This window comes from Astatotilapia calliptera, chromosome 19 (assembly GCF_964374335.1).
Source record: "Astatotilapia calliptera chromosome 19, fAstCal68.1, whole genome shotgun sequence".
Classification (NCBI taxonomy): domain Eukaryota; kingdom Metazoa; phylum Chordata; class Actinopteri; order Cichliformes; family Cichlidae; genus Astatotilapia; species Astatotilapia calliptera.
In genome coordinates, this window is record NC_137440.1 from 6,528,552 (window position 1) to 6,547,870 (window position 19,319).

Genomic DNA, 19,319 nt, shown 5'->3' on the forward strand with positions numbered 1-19,319 from the left:
AACCAGCGATTCCGCATCAATGATTCATTGATAGCACGGGAATGTGTTTTTAAAAATTCAAACAGGTCGAACACTTTAGAAAGAAGGCATCCATTCTTAAACACACAAAGACGGGGCTTGTGCCGGTGATGCCTTCCTTCAAGGAGATCAAAGCCAAAACATGAAACTGGAGATGGGCTTTCATTCATGGAGCATGTCGGCTTTCCAAGGAAGAGATTTGCCATTCTGGCTGCAGCCATTAGCCAACTGGAGCAGCTCAGATCCAGCACTGTTGCAGCCTACTGTTGTTACTGGTTTGGTGTAACCATAGCTGCTGCTTGCAAACTTCAGTCATTGATAAATACTAGGCGTGGGGGTCAAATATGATCAGCAGCAGTGCTGTGCAGTAGATCAAAAACCATGGCTGCTCAATCTGAAATGGAAATATTACATTTCATACATTTTATTTAAAAGCAGGGTTTGTTTGTTTTTTTTATAGCTGTGTCAATGTTTTCACCAGCGCTCATTCAGTTGGGCATAGGTCAGTTTGTTTGAAGTCTGAGGTTCTGCCCGGCACAGAAACTAAAACAGTGCTGTGAACACATTAGCGGCAAACTGTGGAAGCTTGTTTCCTCCAATGGAAAAACAAATTGTGATCCATAACTCGAAATCTGGAATTATGCAACTTAAATTTCGAGAAAACAACTTGAAATGTCAAATTAATAAGTCACAATCTCGAGAAAATGCGGAAGGCACCAGCTGCCCAACAGCTCATCGTGAACAGATTGAGTCCAGACCTCTTATGTTGTTATCGTTGGCTCGAAGGCATTCAAAGCTGAAAAACCTGTGATTTTGCCATTTTGGTATTGAATTAGTTCAGGTCAAAACTAACAGATTAAGTGACAAAAAGTAGCATCGTATAGTCACAAAACTCTGTTCCCTGACAGGTAAAAATCAGTGTTTCTACAGTGACCCTGAGAGGTCAAACCCACTGAAACTTAAGGAAGTGACAGCGAATAGAAAAATGCTGCTAAAGCTCACAGAACACAACCAAAGTCAAATAAAACAACACGTTTGCTATTCGCTGTTTACTGTTAGCTTGTTATTTTCTCCACAAAACACTTCTGTTGTGTTTTAGGGGTTTTTTTTGTGTGTTTTTTTTCTATTTCCATAGTGTTTTATTCAGCTTCCACTGTGTTTTGTGTGGTTTTGCAGCATTTCTCTATATACTGATGTTTTGCAAGTTGCACTGCGTTTGACCTCTCAGGGCCACCACAGTTTTCAGCAGTCATTCTTTGAAAAGAGCGATTGCTTGCCTTGGTGTATCATGTCCACAAAGCAACAAGCTTTGCTTTTCTTCTCACACATGCTATTACTACCAACTTAAAGTGTTCCTTCAACCTTGAGTGATTGTGGGGTATATGCCGTCTCACACTCCACTCTGGAGGAGAACTTTCAAAGTGATCTTCAGGTGCAAGCAAGTTGTTTGTTGAGGCACAACAACAAACTACACTGATACAAATTATAGGACTTTTTTTCTTCTGAGGTGTTATTAATATGCTCTTAAACATGAAAACATGATCCGGCCTTTATAAGCACCTTTTAGTTTGACTGAAACTGTTTACCTGACCCGGCATGACTCCAGGATATATGATGCACAGGAATGAATAGAAAAAAAAAGATCATTTCATTGTTCATTGTAACTGAAGACCCAATTCAAAAAACCTGTTTTCATTTCATCGTTCAGAGTTACTCTGTCCTTGAGCATTGTCTTTAGGATGAATGAGATACAGTGAAGTGTCCGTGTGCGTGAAGAGGCTGAAGTGTCCTCGAGCAAGACACTGAATCACTGGCAGCTTCACCATCCTGACCTCTGACCTCCCCGTGGAGGGTTGTGAGCACAAAAGCAATTTCCCCACAATGATCACTAATGCATCACATTACCATCCTATAAATGGGAAAAGCTATAATGTGTCATAATTTGTGTCATCCATCATGTTGTCAGTGAGGGAGTGGTTGCTGTTTCTGCCAGAGAGAGTGGCTGTCTATTGATTTAATCAACAACTGGAGGCTTATGTTGAGTTTTTCCTTTTTCTACTTTGTATTAAACTGTAACCTCACATTGTTATTTTCTGTCACTTTCTTTTTTTTTATTTTTATTAACCAATTGTGCTTTTTTCCCCTCCATCTATGGCTCAGGTAGTAGAGCGGGACATCTACTAATCAGAAGGTCATCGATCCTCGACTTCCCCGGTCCACATGCCGAATTATCCTCAGGTATGATACTGAAACTCAAGTTGCCCCCAATGCATTCATTGGAGAGTGTGTGTATTAGAAAGTGCTTAGGCATAGATAAATGTGTTTGTTTACCTGAAGCCTAACCTTGGCCAAAGTTCCACATAATTAGATCAGTGCATGTATGAGTAATCTTAACCTTCAGAGCGATCCGTTTGAGACAGTCGTCTCGACTCGGTCATTTGTAATGATGACAGCACGAGCACATATCTCTAATGTGGTCATGTCAGACAAGCAGCACTGACTGCGAGCACCGAATTCATCCGACTGATTTCAAAACCTTCTGTTTGCGTGTGCAGCCAATTAGAGGAAAGCTGTTTAGAAGGGAGGAGGAGCCAAAAAAGCACGAGCATCATTTTGAAGTGCACATCGTTCAAAGCTACACAAGTTTAATAAGAATCAGAGATGAGCATATTAGGTTCATCTTCATGTTTTTATATTTTATTTCAGTTTCATTTTTTAGTCTCTTTACATCAGATTTCAGTGTAGTTTATTCCTTATTTGCATTTTTTAATTTGTATTTTATGCTTCAGTTTTTGTCCATTATTGATGTATTCATTTATTTATTTATGCGTGTTCTGGGTTAATCCTCCGATTGTTAATAGTCAAACACGCTGCACAGAAACACATGATCGCAAAATAAAGAATAAAGTATTAAAGACAGAAGAAACCCAGGGAAATACTCCCATCTCCATATCTGCCTCCAGATTATGCTGCTGCTGCTGTTGTTGTTTCCATGACCCGCTTTCCACTCGCAGGCTTTGGCCTCAAATCTTAAGAGACTGTAATGTTTTTCTTCCCCTGTTTTCATGTGTGTTTACATCCCCCGTCACTCTGTAGAGAGCAAAGTGACAAACCCATTTTGTTAAGCAGTCTTTTATAAATATATTTTATTTGACTTAAAAAAGAAACGGGCTCTGAAAGGCTCCCGACTGCAATAACCGGCATACTTATCTGAACTCCTCTGTGGGTCTGAGACCAAATGCAGCGCATTATCGCAGAGCCCAGAACAGGCTTTACCAACGCCTAGCAAACTGCAACCAGATGACTTGAGCTCACCTAACCACAGAACCTGGGAGGGGGTGACCTGTGGGGGGGTTACATCCCCTTAATCACCAAACAGCTGCCTCTATAGGAGAGCTATAAAGCTTCAAGATGGCACCTAAAACCAACATTAACTGAAAGAGTTTTAAAAACAGAGCCATAGGAAACCAATTTCCCCCACTACCAAACAAAGTGGGGGGAAAAAGCCCCTCAGCTTTTCTCCCTGTTGCAGAAAACCCATTAAATTCGTCTGAAAGGATCAGTGTGGATCAGTCCCGTGAATGCATGTCACGAAAGGAGTGGGGGGTGGTGAGCAACCGCTAAGGGACAAATCCTGGCAGACAAGGTGCATCGCTGAAGGAAAAAAAAAAAAAGAAAGAAATACGGTAAATCCCACAGGAGTCGAGGGGAAAAGAAAAAAAAAAGGATAACAGAAGACTGAACATCTGTCCTCCTGTCGCAGGTGATTATTTTGGGGCGAGCGGAGTCGGGATGAGGCAGTTTCTCCTCCTTGTTCCAGGAAAACAAAAAGCCGAGTCTGACCTCGGTGGCAGGCGAGGAGCGGCTGGTGCCGATCAGACCTGAGCAAACACTCTCCCATCCATCTCGCCTTGATTCAATCGAGCATCTGTTGTTTGCATTCCAGATTATTTAATGGTGCGAGGGAGTGAAAGAGGAGGCTGAGCAGATCCAAACAAAAGTAAATATGGATCCATGTTCTTTAGCCGTTATGACAGGTGAGAGCGTTAACGCGAGCAGGTAAAATTACAATTAATTCACTATCCACACAATGTTTTTGGAAAAGAGCCTCCCACAGATGACATAGTGGCTGGCACAACAGCTGTTCTCATCAAGAGATCTTTTTTTAGCTGCTTAATATGCTTACAAGATAATAGACACACACACTCAAAAAAAGTAGGAATCTTATGTAAATCATTGAGAGTTCTGGGAAACGTACGACGAGCATGAAACGTGTCACTGATATGTATCAATATCATTTTTTTAAAAGACCATAATGTAGAAAAAGATGCCGGTGTAATGGTGCAGTTGTGTATTGCGTCCACGACAATGGTTCCAGCTCCAGTGTTTACACATGCACACTGCAGCACATGTAGCAGAGAAGCATCACAGCTGAGCCGGCTTTCAGAGGGACCTCTGTGGTTGGCAAACGCAGTCGTCAGAGCCTGTAAATGGCTGTTTACTGCCAGGAATCAGTGTGGTCTGTGGGCACCACATGAATCTTTTTTTTTTCCAGGCAGAATCGAGTCATAGCTGGAGCATAACTGAGCGACCAAATCAGTAACCCAATCGTTTTAATCTTCACTGTGATTCTAGCATATTGGGGAAACATGAAAATGCTTTGTTACTCTGATTCTACGTGAATAAATACTCAACCATTCTACAAATGTTTGGGAAATCTGTGGGATGGATTTGTGTCATATAAAAAGGAGTCTTGTAACAGGTCGACAGAGGTCGGATCTAAACTTTCTGGAGTCAGCCTGGGAAAAGGTGAAGCAAGAGAAGACACTGACAAGCTGTAAATCTACAGAAGCAGACCTGTAGTGAGTTTTTCAAAGGCTGCCAAATCCCTTGAGAAAGAAACAGTACTGCTTAAAAGGCAAAGAGCGGGCACTATATATTAATTTGATTTAAGTTCCCTCTATGTGCACTCTGCTTTAAAAGCCAGAATCTCAGAGGTCCATTAAGAAGTGGGCAGTTTGCTGATAGGCTTCAGGAATCTTTGTTTTAATGTTTTTTGCTCACTATTAGAAACCAGGTTTTCCACCAACCTTTTTCCCAGAGTACTGAGAGGCGTGCTGAGGCTGAGCTGAGTTTGGGCGGGTCTTCGGTTGCGTCCGGCCAGCTTGGCGGCTGGCCTTTCCTTCTTTGGGGACTCAGCGTTGCGAGCTGGGCTGGCGCAGGGCTTGACGTTGAGGTCCTTAAGGACGTCGTAGTTGATCTTGGAGGAGATCCTCTTCTGCTCCAGCATCTTCTCAATGGCCTCGTCAGCCGTGTTAGCTCGGATCGGGGCGTGTTTCCTATTGGGGCCCCTTGGCTGTCGGGATTTCAAACAAAACTAAAGCTTAACATCGCCTCTCATAAAACAAGGACACTTTATAATCTGCAAAACATCTGGAAAACACATTACAGCAAAACAAAGTATTTGCTTCCAGATTAACCAGGTATGTGTGGGCTGTAATTTGGCTTAGCTACATGCTTATATGAGCAAAGTAAGACACTTATCTTATGCAGATTTAGGTTTAGCAGGAATTACTGTAATGTATTAGTATGCAAACATTGACCTGTACACACCGGACAAATAATATTTGTGTGAATATTTCGCGCATTAAAAATAACGGTCTTCAGGGCTGATAAATAATATAAAGGATGTACAAAATGTCGTCATGGTTACCAGTCAAATTGTTGTTTGATTTCCAATTAGTGCACAGGAGTGAACCAACATCGTCACCCCTAGACCTGTACTGCTGGGGTGAAAAATTCAAAGCTACAGGTTGTTGCTTAAAGGGCTCATTAGTCGTTACTCCCTCAGCAGAAACGACTTTTCCTGGAGGCCCAAATTAAAGTTTTGTCCTGGCTAGGACCGCATACATTCAAAACAAGTCCTGATCAATCAGTTCTTTGAACCAGACAAAGCTCAAATGTTATCTGAAAACAGTTTGTCTTTATATTAAAGCATTTGGGTCCCATGGAGGATTTGCCCTCTAAAGGTAAGACTAAAGAACAGCTTTTCAGGCAAATATAAAACCCAACGTGTTTCTGTACAAATGCAGTTTATCTCAATTATTGAGGTTATCACCCAGCTTCAGTTACTCTGCATTAACCTTGACCCCCTCTCTAAATTATGACATAGATCAGCAGAGATTTCCTTAAAACTTTTAAAAACACACTTTTAAACAAGTTTCTTTACACACTTGATGTGATCAGTTGAAAGCCCCTCTTCCCTATTCAGCAGCTAATCAACACAGAATATTAACGGTTACCAAATGAGAAACAAAGGATGCTCAAATCCTTTGTGCATCAACACGATGTTCTTCCTGTTGTTTATTCAGCCACTTATTTGTCAGTGATGTGACAGTTTGCTGCTGGTTGGATAAGAGCTGTCGGGAGGCTGCGTGTCTCATTAGATCTGTTCCACTGCAGTTAATCCAGCTAGTTAAAACCAGTGAACAGATGTTGGGTCTAACAAAGGGCCTGTGCTGAGCCAAAACCAGTAATGGCAAATGAGAAGAAACCAGTTCCACAGGACTTACTGCCCGTCTGTCTGTGTTTAGTCTCAGTCTGGCTCACAGTACCGCTCACTGTCCATCTCACTTTGCAGTTTTTAATGCATCGACTCTACTTCAGTCATTTATCGCTAAAGACTGACAGGTTTAAGCTCTTCACTGCTCAGAATGTGATGCTTTTGACTGGTTTAAGCACTGAAAAATTGGCTTTTGGAGTATTGGTCAGACTCTAGTGATACTTAATTACATTACCTCGGGCAGTAATATATCCCCCTTTTCTCAACTTTTGCATCTTAATGTATTTTTATTCACTGTTCCTCTTACAAGTAAAACCTACAGAAAATAATTCACAGACAAACTGCAGCTCCAGCGATATTCTTTTGAATAAATTACTGCCTGAATGATTATCTGCCTGCACAGAATCATTAAACCTGATGGGCAGGTTTAACGACTGCATGCAGATTACACACAGTACTGAGGTACTGACATATATATACACACACACATACATATACACACATACACACACACACACACACACACACACACATATATATATATATATATATATTGCTGAATCTGCAAACTTACTACACATGGGGTAAGTTTGCAGGGGTCCATCCAGATGTTTACATCTTTATCTGATCATTTCAGCGTGGCATGCAGTTGGGCATTTAGGCCTGAGAGTTTGAGGCACTTATTACAAGCCTGCAGGAGTTCTCCTGAGGTATGTGGGACACGCATTACTAAAACTTTATAGGAGACCACTTTCCTTATTTCCAGCCACACAACTTTACTACTTTTATTCCTCAACTTTACTAGAGTTTGTTTGCATGATTCACAGTTCAAAATAATCTGTATATTAATCTATAATACTCTATATAATAATCTATATAATAATAATAATCTGTATTTACCTTATTCGGAAAGGATAAAAGCTTCCTTCCCCCTCGATTTAAATCCCATTTTGTTCTGATTGGCTGTCCCTTGTAAACAAGCTTTATGAGGGGCAGCCAATCAGTGGGTGGGGCTTCTCAGAGCCAGAGTGTGCATATTTTGGCTAACCGTGTTCAGTGACACCACACAGATCAACAAGCCCCCTTTTTGCCTTCAGAACAACTCAACAAACCCCTGCACCACCAGCAGCATGAACTGTTAATAGAAGGCAGGATGGATCTGTACTTTCATGTTGTTTAACTCTGACCAGGAAACATTTTCCTGCTGCTCATTTTTGGTTCTGTGCCAGCTGTGGACTCAGTTTCCTGTTCTCAGCTGACAGGTGTGGCACACTGCGTGCTCTTCTGCCATTGCTGCCCATCTGCTCTTCTGCATACCTTTGTTTCTGTCAGCTCAATGCAGTCTGGCCAGTCTCCTCTGACCTCTGGCATCAGCAAGAAAACTGCTGCTCACAGGATAGTTTCTCTTTTTCAACCATTGCCTGTGACCTCTGCCTGAAATACTCTGAGCAGTCTGTGTGGCATCAACAATTATGCTGCTTTTAATCGCTTTTGCTCCTAATCCGATTGTTCAGTCTGACGTCACTAGCCGTGTCTGGGTCTAAACTCCGCTGCAGGTCCATATATCAAACGATCACGGTGGCATTACTGAGAGTTGAAAAACTGTCTAAAGTCTTTCATCTTTAATAAAATGATCAGCGTTCTGCTCTACCAGGTGTAACAATTGAGTTTAACATCCAGACATCCATGAAAACGGAATTTATGACATTTAACGGCGTTAGAAGTTAGCAGGGAGTTAGCTCGCTAGCTTCTATCTAAATACAATATAGCATGTCCTGACTGCGGGGTTTTGGAAACAAATTAAAACGTACAGCTCTGCTATCACTTCCAACATAAATGAAGACAGAAAACTAAACAGCAGTGACGTTTGTAGGGTTACTGAAGTTGGGCTAGCTGGTATATAATGATGTGCTACGTGACCGCTAGCGACACAGCTATGTTAGCATAATATAAACAAGCTAACTTTTTTTTCCACTCAATAAAAGTTAACGTGAGTGTTCTCGGTGGTCAGGAACAAATGTAATCGCATGGCAGGATGCTGTAAAAGGACCAAACTTCAGCCAGGAGAACAACTGAGATAATCCATCCACAATACGGGGTTAGTCATTCATATACTGCTGCATGGGCTGGGCTGTAGTTACATCCTAAGGTTTTAAAAACTGAGCTTAAATAAATGATTAGCGGGAATAAAAGCCGAGGGAGGTCAACAGTGATCACTGACTGTTTTAAGAGCTTTTTGAGATCAAATAGAAGAAAATACATAACATTAAACATGTTAACAACACAAAAGCCATATTAAACGCAGACTACTTTAGGCCCGGAATTAGGATTCGTCGCGTCAACACTGAACAACCGGATCGTGATCCTGAAGTTTGAACTCCAGCAGGTCCTCTTCACCTTCCCTACATGCCAAACTGCACTGAGTTGCTTCCATATGATTGGCTTATTAGATATTTGTACTGTCAGCTGAACAGGTATACCTAATAAAGTGACCTGTGAATATGTGTGACAGGGAATATGGGTGCTTTAATGATGTTCGTTAAACAGATCCTTCTGCAAAACGAGTCAGGCAAACTAATATCTGTGGTACTTTTCAGGTGTTTTTTTCTTCTTTCGGGTCTGAAACATTTTGTCAAAAGAACAATCTGAGACATTTCAGGCACAATGAGTCTAGCGCACAGACCGATAGCCGAAGCAGAAGAATGAGCGGCTTTTTGACAGGATTGTGTAGGGTGCAGATTTCAAGTAGATAAGCGGTCAAAGTTGAGGCAGCCGCTGGTTGGACAGCTGGGAGATATGAACAGATCATGCGGCATCAGATGTGACCGGTGCTTTTACGGCTGACAAATTGTGTTACGGCCCATTTGGCCATTTTCTGTCTGACTGATCAACTCTCACCCTGCCTGACCACAAAAAAAAAAAACAAATAAATAATGCTGCCTGACCATTTACCGCCTCAGACAAACTTTCTGTCATCCTGGCGAGCTCAAACAAAAATGCCCGCCCTTATCTCACAGTTTTTCAGACCGTCTGCTGTTACCTTTCTCTCTTTGTAGATCCCGAGCGCCTTCTCCTTCGCTATCTTGGCTTCCTTCTCTGAAAGAAAATAAAAGAAACAGTCTGAGCATACAAACTTATAGATAGTGCACATAAATATGACACAACCTGAACGCTCAGGTTCATTTGGAGGTTTAGCTCTGTTTGGCTGATAGAGGACTAAAAGTAGGAGGTAGATTCTGGGACAAACCAACCAATGAGCATTAACTTCACCACTGAAACACTAAGATCGTGTTGCATACTCAAAGGTACCTTTCTGCTCTTTGAGGTAGGTGGAGTTTTCTGCCATCCAGAGTGCCGTCTTGATTTTGACTTCTTTGTCACTCAGCAGATACTGCAGAGGAGCACAGGGAGAGGCAGGAGTTCACTTTACAGGGAGTTTCCCAGTTTTTTAAGGTAAAACAGCCTGCTGCTAACCTCTGCGCTTAATCATCAGTTAACCAACCTGGTTTTTACATATTTTATCAGAAAGAAGAAAGCAACATACTGAACGTTAAAAAAAAACACAGTTTGAGTCAAACTTCTCTTTAACGATGTGCTTCCATGTTCCCACATCCCAGCAAATAACCCTGTGAATCCAATGTTATCGTACACAACACATTAGAGCTTGCACTCTATTGACTGAGATAAACACATTACACAGCGAGGCTCACGCTTTTATTTATGTTTTTATTCATTTTGAGGCCTATTTTGTCTTCATTTTAGAAGGATTCCTATTTTCTATATAAAGAGGAAAGTTGCTGTTTGCAGGTCATTGACGTGTAGTCGAGTTTCCTACATGTGATTGAAATGTGCACGGCTGTTATAGACGTGATAAGCTTTGTAAAAATATAAATTGCAATAAGTTGCTTTTCTGGCCTCCAATCCAGCTTGTCTATTTTGCATTTAAGCAGCCAGTCAAAAACAAGCAGAGGCGGGACTTAGAAAGACAACAGCACTAACAAACAGGTTAATTCAACATTAGAGTCAGTTGTTTTTGCAACAAAAGAAGCCGTAGACGAGCACGCACAATTTGATTATGATTATTATTGATGAGTGAAGAGATAATCTGTCCAATGCAAAGATTTGTCTTGTATTTCTTGTCCCTGTAGCTGCCTTACAGTTTTAAGATTTTGTTTTTTAAAATTCTGAAAATGAACCATGTCCAAGTTTTTAGCTATTTTTTACCAAGCTAACATGCTACATGCTAACAGTTCTGCAATAGCAGAAAACATTTGATGAGATTTTAACTCTTCTACAGGAAAAGCTAACAGAATTTTCTACATTGAGAAAGATTTCAGGGCATTGAAGGCACATCGCATGTGTGAATCTGTAGTGTGTACGGCGTGACTGGAGCTGCATACGCAGCAGGTACGTACCAGCTCTATCTCACTGTCATTTATCCCACTCAAGTCGAGCTCCCCGCTGTCAGCAGCACCATCTGTCACAGAGACACACACCAGAATGGACACTCTTAGATTTGCTGTAACACACGTTTTTACTCCAGCCGCCCCATCCCAAAGGGCTGAAACAGGAAACGGCAGCTTGCAAAAACAAATAAATAAATAAATAAATAAAATCTCTTCCTTGTGGAAGATCTGTGAAGCATCTTCTATCAGGAGGAAATCGCTAAATTAAAAAAAAGAAATAGAAAAATGCACTGTGACTTCTAATAAGACGCTAACAGGCTTAACTCACTTTAAGCCGATCTACCTTCACACGCATTCTTTTCAATTACGATACGCTTTCTAGATTTCAGCACGCTTTATTTTGAAACACTGGGATGCTGAAACAGCGATTTGCATTTTTCATAAGATGGCCGAGACACGCTCCCGCTCCTACCTGTGAAGGATGTGTCGATGAAGGAAAGCGGTATCTCAAATCTTCCGGTTGCACAAAGTCCAATTTTGGAAAAGAAATTTCAAAGAAAATCTGATTGGCTTTGATAAAAGGAAACAAAAGATGACTTTTTTCTTTCTTTGGAAGAAGCGGGAGCGTGTGCCGGCTTTGACAGGAGAAGGAAACCATCAATGGAAATTCAACAGCTTTCACTCCAAAAGATTCTCCACCTTGATTAGCTGTTTTGCAACAAAGTGCAGTGTTTCTCTGGCTGCCTGCAGACATCAGACAGGCAAAGACTGAAAGGCTCGATCTGAAGAAGCAGCAAGCAAAAGGTTTATGGGAGTCATTTAACTTCTGTCAGGCTTTCTGTGTTTGACATGTTCACAGGGGCCCTTCTTTCCTGAAGTTCAAACTCCCAGTCGGCGGCAACTTCAAAGAAGAGCCACCTGAGTCCACGGGCAGCTTCATTAAGGAGAGACAGGTGCACAGACAGGCAGGGAGCAGGCAGAGAAGAAGAAATACATTCATCCTCAGACAGTAAAGGGTGTGTTTGCTGCACCAGTGGAGAGGTTGGGGGGGGGCTAATTCTAGTCAGCTTTTTTTTTAGTTCAGTTAGCAGATTGCAGCTTCCTTAAAAAAGAAACCGCTCCAGAGGAAGAGACAGGTCAGTCGCTATCTGTCGGGCCCAGCCCTCTAAGAACTTCCTCCCCATGAAGTGCGGGGCCGAGATAAGACAGAGACAAGCCCTGGGAGAGATCGGCAGCTCCGGGAGGCAGAGAGGCAGCGACACTGAGAGCTGATAACACCAGTCCAACCCCGCAGAGAGCAGGGGGGAGGGAGCAATTACTGAGTTATTATTCAGCCGCTGCTTTGATATATCGACACTTGCTAATTTTAATCAAACCCATAAAATTGTTCTTGGTGAGAGTGCAGGAGAATCTGTGGACCGCAGGTTGACAATTTGCCTCGGTATATCAGGAAGGTAAAGCTGAAATAAGAGACATCGGGCTCTTCGATTTCACTTTCCTGCCTATTCGTCTTTTTAATGAAGATGTGAAGGGTGCAGAGCCAACAGGCAGGGATGTCACGTGAAGTCGAGGACCAATATATAACTTTATTGCTTCCAACAAGGAGATGCACGTCTCCTCAGGTACGAGTAATCGGGACTCAGCCTGATGATAAATGCAGCATCTACAGCTAACTTCACAGTGAAGGACTACACACATACAGAGAAGACTCAAAGCACTGAGGAACTTTTAACATTCAGATTTCATCCAACTGAATATCTATTACACCCCCACTTTCATTATGGCACAAGAGTGAGCCTAAACATGTGACGTTTGAAAAAAACAAAGCTGTTTACACTGTGTCGATGGTGTTAAATAATCGGTTAAGTGAGGACCTGAGGTGAAATTCTAGGTATTAGAGGAAGTCTAATAATCTGGACATACAGAGAAAGAAAACTAATAGGAGCAGGTCACTAAAGCTTTTTTGGAAAGTACTATTTTGTTGTACGAGACCACAGAACATGCACCAGCTTCTCAGATATATAATTTAAGGTCTCCTCTCTCTGGCACAAAAAGCTATGACCTGTTGAGGTACAGATACAGAACGTCAGTGTCCTGTTGGGCAGGCTGGCATTTAGACATAGGCAGTAGTTTATGCAGGTTTAGCTTCCTGGAGCCGGGGTGCACCGTCCTGCAGGAGGTGGTGCCTGAATCTAAAAACCAAGTAATGTGCAATTAATAGATTATGAACAAGGTTTTACTACCCAAATATCACAACCCACTCTGTTCAGAGTAAGCTAACAATCTTTTTATTTGGATGATGCTGCTGACTTCAGAGAAACAACAAACAAAATCCTCTTTTAAGAAACCTTGAAGCATTATGAATTTGTTCCTGGTTTCAATCGTACAACCGACTAGCTGAACTTGTCATTCAGTGTTTATTTGTGAAAACAGATCAACACTTTTTCATACAAGATAAAAATCTGATAAAACCTGAAGAATCTCAAAATGACTGAAGGAAAAAACAAAACATGTGCTTTATGTTACTTCGAAGGTCTAATGATGAATTTAGAATAAGTAGTAGGATACCATAAACGCATGATGGTCAGGCTGGGCTAAATAAGCACTAAATCCAAGCCCCTTTAATGAGATTATCTCATTATTACACAGAAGACAAAATAATTTAAGCCATCTGGCCCTCATCAGTGGAAATTCAGTGGAAACTGCTGAAGGCCAGAAACATTTTGTGTCACTATGAATAAGAAGTGGTGGATTACATCACCTCATTAGAGAGTGCGTGTGTGTGTGTGTGTGTGTGTGTGTGTGTGTGTGTGTGTGTGTGTGTGTGTGTGTGTGTGTGTGTGTGTGTGGGGGGGGGGGAGACGACTCGCAGCACATTCACAAAACTTCCAAATCCTAAAAGAAAACAGAAATCACCTCCCTGATGACCTTGTGCATGCAGAGAAACTACTTTTCTCTTCCTGTCCAGGCTGACAGAAGCCTGAGGTCTTTTGGCAGCAGCTCAGTAGCTCAGAGATGCAGCTCTGCCTGCACATCAGTGCTGAGGAGGAAAAAGAACCAAAAAAGAAAACACACACACACACACACACACACACACAAACACACACACACACACACAATTTCCCAAACAAACCCTACTCTTGACAATGTGGTAATAAATTCTTTTAAATGGTAAAATGGTAAATGGCCTGTATTTGTATAGCGCTTTACTTAGTCCTTAAGGACCCCAAAGCGCTTTACACGTTCAGTCACCCACCCATTCACACACACATTCACACACTTTTAAGACAAAGGGGAAGCACTAATGGAGGGAAAAGCAGGGAAACAGGCAGTCATGGCTAAAATCATTCTGAGATCTGGACTTTCAGTGGCTTATATAATATTTTTATTATATAATATTTTTATATAATATTTTTTATTTGTATTTGTAACACACAGCTTACAGTGAATTGTGTCGATATTTAAAGCAGAAAAAAAGTCAGCCCGTGAAACTAACCGCGCCTCTGAGTGCTGTTTGAGGATTGAGCTCAAACACTATTTTGACCGGTTTAGTGCTACGTAATGTCAGAGAGAACCCCACCCAGCTGCCCTTTCAACTTCTGTTTGCTAGAAGCAGCCAATCACATGAAGGTTGGCTTAAAGGGCGGGCCTTTATTTGATCAATGGATATAGACACTGTGACATCACCAGTTTTTGGATTCTGTAGCCTCATCTGGTCTTTAAGTGATTATGTTTCAAGCCCCGAAAAAAAGGCAGTGACCAGTGTCGGCCTCTCTCGGTTTTTATTACCGCTATTCATTTTAAAGCTCAGAAAAAAAGGTTAGCATTCATCCTCCAGGTTCACTGTGTTTATATTATGCTAACCATAGCTGTGTAGCTATCCACCACGTAGCACATCATTATATACCAGCTAGCCCACCTTCAGTAACCCTACAAACGTCACTGCCGTTTAGTTTTCATTTATGTTGGAAGTGATAGCAGAGCTGTACGTTTTAATTACATCACAAATCTCTCAGTCATTACATCATCTTTAGATTATATCATCTTTAGATGGAAACTAGCAAGCTAACTCCCTGCTAACTAAAATTTAAAAATTGTGTTTTCATGGATGCCCGGATGTTAAACTTAATTGTTACACCTGGTAGAGCAGCCACACTGATCATTTTAATGAAGATGAAAGAATTTAGACAGTTTTTAACTCTCAGTGATGCCGCAGTGTTTGTTTGACTTTGGCACCTGAAGCAAAGTTTGAACCTGGAACCGGCTAATGATGTCAGACTTAAAGACCGGGTACAGCCTCAGCATTTTAGCTGCAACACCCAGAGAGTTAAGTTCCAAGTTATGAGCTAAAATCAACAAGCTCGTTTAGCAAGTTGCATCCGTGAACTTGCACACATACAGAAACACAATCTGCTAATTAGTGCTAAGCTAAACGCTAACTAGACACACTGTAACGTACAGTAGGCCCGAGAGCCATCGTTGAGAGGTCCAGACAACACCACGTGAGGATACAATCAGACCAGTGTCAACTCTGAGGTGAGTAAACTGAAGCAACTACCAGCTTCAGCAAAGGATACTGTTGATCGACATATGACATGATAAAGACACAAGAGGGTTAACTAGACATCTGGAACTTTTAAAGCCCCCTAGCAACCAACTACCATCTACAAGGCAAAGTCCTTTTATCTGGATAGATAGATGGATGGGCTTTAGTCATTCAGGTCCCAACAGTCATGCGACCTTGATAGGTGACTCCAGAACAAGAGCAGGAATGCCTCGTCTTGGCATTAAATTTCACTTCAGTATTCACTGTGCATGAACACGAGGGATGGCTCATCCCTCCATAAACAATGTGATTTAACTGGCTCCAGCCCACATATGATATATTTTACTCGCTAAGCTCCTTTATCTGGCATCACAGTAAGGACACTTATTTGCTCACAGCTGCAGGTTCGACAGCTGTCTGAGAAGATGCCAAATTCAATTTCTTTTCAGGCATACGGCTGGCCTGAAGAAAAATCAAGGAGAAAGCAAAAATCACTCACAGGAAGGTGGTGTTCAACCAGCCTAATCCACCGCAAGCTGTTAACCCTATCACCCTGTTCTCTCGTGGCCCTCACAGCCAGGTAACCTGACCCAACGTATACTCCTCAACCCCTCTCTTACTGCTTCAGAATTACCCCCTAATACTATCCCCTTCTTGGCCGTCTCCCACATATCACAGTGTCCCGGGTGGCAGCAGGCCTGTCTGATGTGGTCAGGAGAAAAAGATGCTTCACCGCAGAGGACCTCTAATACGAAAGACGAGAGAATAAAAGAACACAAAGAAGCTGAGAAAATGTGCCCCGCAGGAGCGAACGCTAACAGGTGAAGTAGACAGCCTTTTGAAGATGGTGAAGGAGGCAGAGAACAAGAGATTTAAAGGGGGGTGGGGGGGGGCTGGTGAGTGAGCCAAGCAGAAAAAGTAAGACATAATGCGGCCGCTGAGGATCCTTATTTTTCTTAGTTTTCACAAATCCCAGAAAAAGACCAGAACCAACAACGTGTTTAGGCTGTCTCTCAATGCTTCCTGCCTCCCTGTGCTCCCACCTCCAAAACCGCTGGATCCCACTGAAGACATAAAGCTTTAAAAACACCTCGCACATATAGAGTTTCATTTGTAAACATGCTTTACAATTTCCTGAACAAGTTAGCCCCTGTAGTTTTAGGCTAAAGTAGGAGGCAATGTGCATTTACTGGGGCACATCTGAAGTAAATGCACCGGTTAGTAAAAACCAGCTTTTATTAATTACAGCCACTGAAATCCCACAAACGTTAAACTGAGGATTGGTTTTCAGCGTTTAACTCAATTTATAATCAATTAAAACTCGATGACTCAGTTCTGTAGCTGTGGCCACTAAAACTCGTGGCCTTCCTCCAGCTCCACACTGAGTAGAAATGTTACCTGTACATGCTAATTTGAGAGTTCCCACTGTGCGGGTGTCTTCAGGCAGGAATAATGCAGTCCCAGCCTGGTACTGAGCAGAGTTAAGCTAGATTTATGCCTGAACTGCGTGTCAGATAGCTTTGGAAACTCCCTTCCTCCACAGCTTTTAGATGTTGGATATGGCGTATCAGTGTCGCTCCTTTTATCTGCAACTTTCTGAAAGAGATGATCCCACATCCAACGCTCTGCTACTTTTCCTCCAGAGCTCTCGTTTCTTTGTTGCTCAGCCATTCGTAGCACAAATACAACCCAAACAACCCTTTGAGTTTGACCCCAGAACCAGATGAGGGAAAAAAAGTGTGTGCATGCATCTTTCAACAATATTGTGTATCCCTCCTCCTCTGCACTTCTTCATGACTTTTACCAAACACATTTGATTTCTGACCGGGCTGATCAGCATGTTTAAAGGAAAATTACCTCAGTCTGCTCTGTCCATGCCTCAGCTTATCTTCGGAAAGCACATTAACATTCAAATATTTATTTTAGCTTGTCCTCCTGTTACTTACTGAACCTATAATCTGGCACAAGTGACATTTGTCATCCCAAGCGATCAAAGCAATAATCAGGCCAGGCTCAAAAAGACAAATGCTGCGCTTTGGTCTTTGCAATTTTTTGCAATAGGGGGAGGGGTGGTGAAAAGTTTGAGATGTATTCCAAACAGGAAACCGATTAGATTGCAGCCCTACCCTTCAACACCGCGGCTCGTTCGTGATTTTAACGGGTTTTTTGGCCAATGATGAAATTACATTGTGCAGAAGTGAAAAACAAAAACAGTGGCTAACTTGAGGAATCTTTCAAATGATCAGATGTTTAACTTTTAGTTTTCCACTGTTAGAGCCAAGGGATTCCCAAAAAGTTGGGATGTTCTTTAAAAATCAAATAAAAAATAGAAAACAGTGATCTCCAAATCTGTTGTTTATAAGACATTTTCTCATCGTCGTGCTGGCTGAAAATTAAACGCAGCTTTATAATGCTTTAAATCAGGCTTGGCCAACTCCAGGCCCTAAGGGCCGGTGTCCTGGAGGTTTTAGATCTCAACCTGGGTCTACACACCTGAATCACATGATTAGTTCATTACCAGGCCTCTGGAGAACTTCAGGACACATTGAGGAAATCATTTAGCCATTTAAATAGCCGTCCTGGATCAAGACCACATCTAAAACCTGCAGAACACCAGCCCTCGAGGCCTGGAGTTGGACACCCCTGCTTCAAACCCACGTCTTTTTCCTTCTGATGACCAGCAGGGGGCAGCAACTTTGGTCTTGCGGTATATAAATTCTACTGCAAAGTACTTTGTTTCCCTTAATTCATGACCTCAGTAAGCACTTTCCTGATGTGCTCACAGTCACACTCTTAAACTTCAACTCCTACATCGAACAGCACGTTTACTTTGTACATTATGATCTCATCGGTGTCTAGAAAAACAATAAAGAGGGTCTGCTTTTGGGTGGGGCCTACTTGTGGTTGAGAAATCAAACATTCCCCGTATTTGTGACGTCTCGTTTCAGAAAGCTAAGGTGGCAAGACCCACAAAGTCAGCGCAAGTCCTCACAAACCACTTTGTCCACATTGTCTACAAAAGACAGCAATCAGTCTGTGCTTCTGTCTCCGGTTTGGCAGCATGTGGTCGAAAGTACATTTCTCTACAAGTAGAATAAAGCATATCTAACTGACAGGTGAAGGAGTTATCGGCCCCCGTGGGGTAGAAAAATAAGTCAAATCTGGCTTTGGATAAGCATACTTGTTAGTAGGAACATCTAAATGTTGGTGTTGATTTCTGTATAGTGAGTCCAAATCATGACTCACGCACAACCATATAGTTCATTTTTCTTAAGAAAGTCAAACTATACTGATCCTAATGGAAATTTTGACAGCAGGACATTTTGGTTGATAACATTTGTTGACATTAAGAGAAACGGAAAACCCCCAGCCTTACTCTCACAAAGACATGATAAACAGCAGATGGAAAGGCCAAAGAGAGCAAGAGACACTGAAGTCGTAACAAGGGGAGAAAAATGAGAAAAGCAGGGAGATAAAGACAAAAAGAGGCAGAGCAGGGGAGATTAAGAGAGAAAGAATGAGCTAGGTAGGACACAGAGACAAACAGACTGATGGAGAAAAGGCAGCAGGAGGGAGGACGAGGAGGAATGAGAGGACAGCAGCTGGGAGACCAGGCAGAGAGAAAAGACTGAAGACAGTAAAATATGAGTTAAGACGGAAAGAAAAGTTAGGATAGAGAGACAGAGAAAAGGGAGGCTTAAGAGGAGTTCAGTGATCTTTCTCTAATCCTGAGCTGTATTTCATTTAGGCCTGATCTGACAGAAATGACACAGACAGAGAAGACGAA

The 19,319-nt window shown here is 42.0% G+C and overlaps 1 protein-coding gene across 3 annotated transcripts in view; it reads right to left on the reverse strand.

Annotated features, from left to right (window-relative positions):
• brf1a (BRF1 general transcription factor IIIB subunit a) overlaps nt 1-19,319 on the reverse strand; it is a 150,544-nt gene that overhangs the window by 43,897 nt on the left and 87,328 nt on the right. For 2 of the 3 annotated variants that reach the window (XM_080293451.1, XM_080293450.1), the window contains 4 exons: nt 10,996-11,057; nt 9,890-9,971; nt 9,621-9,676; nt 5,109-5,374 (listed from right to left, as the gene is read on the reverse strand). In XM_080293451.1, coding sequence (XP_080149577.1) covers nt 5,109-5,374; nt 9,621-9,676; nt 9,890-9,971; nt 10,996-11,057 — 466 coding nt within the window. Of the gene's footprint in view, nt 1-2,690; nt 3,109-5,108; nt 5,375-9,620; nt 9,677-9,889; nt 9,972-10,995; nt 11,058-19,319 lie in introns of those variants that run through there. The other variant, XM_026152994.2, reaches the window with a different exon arrangement.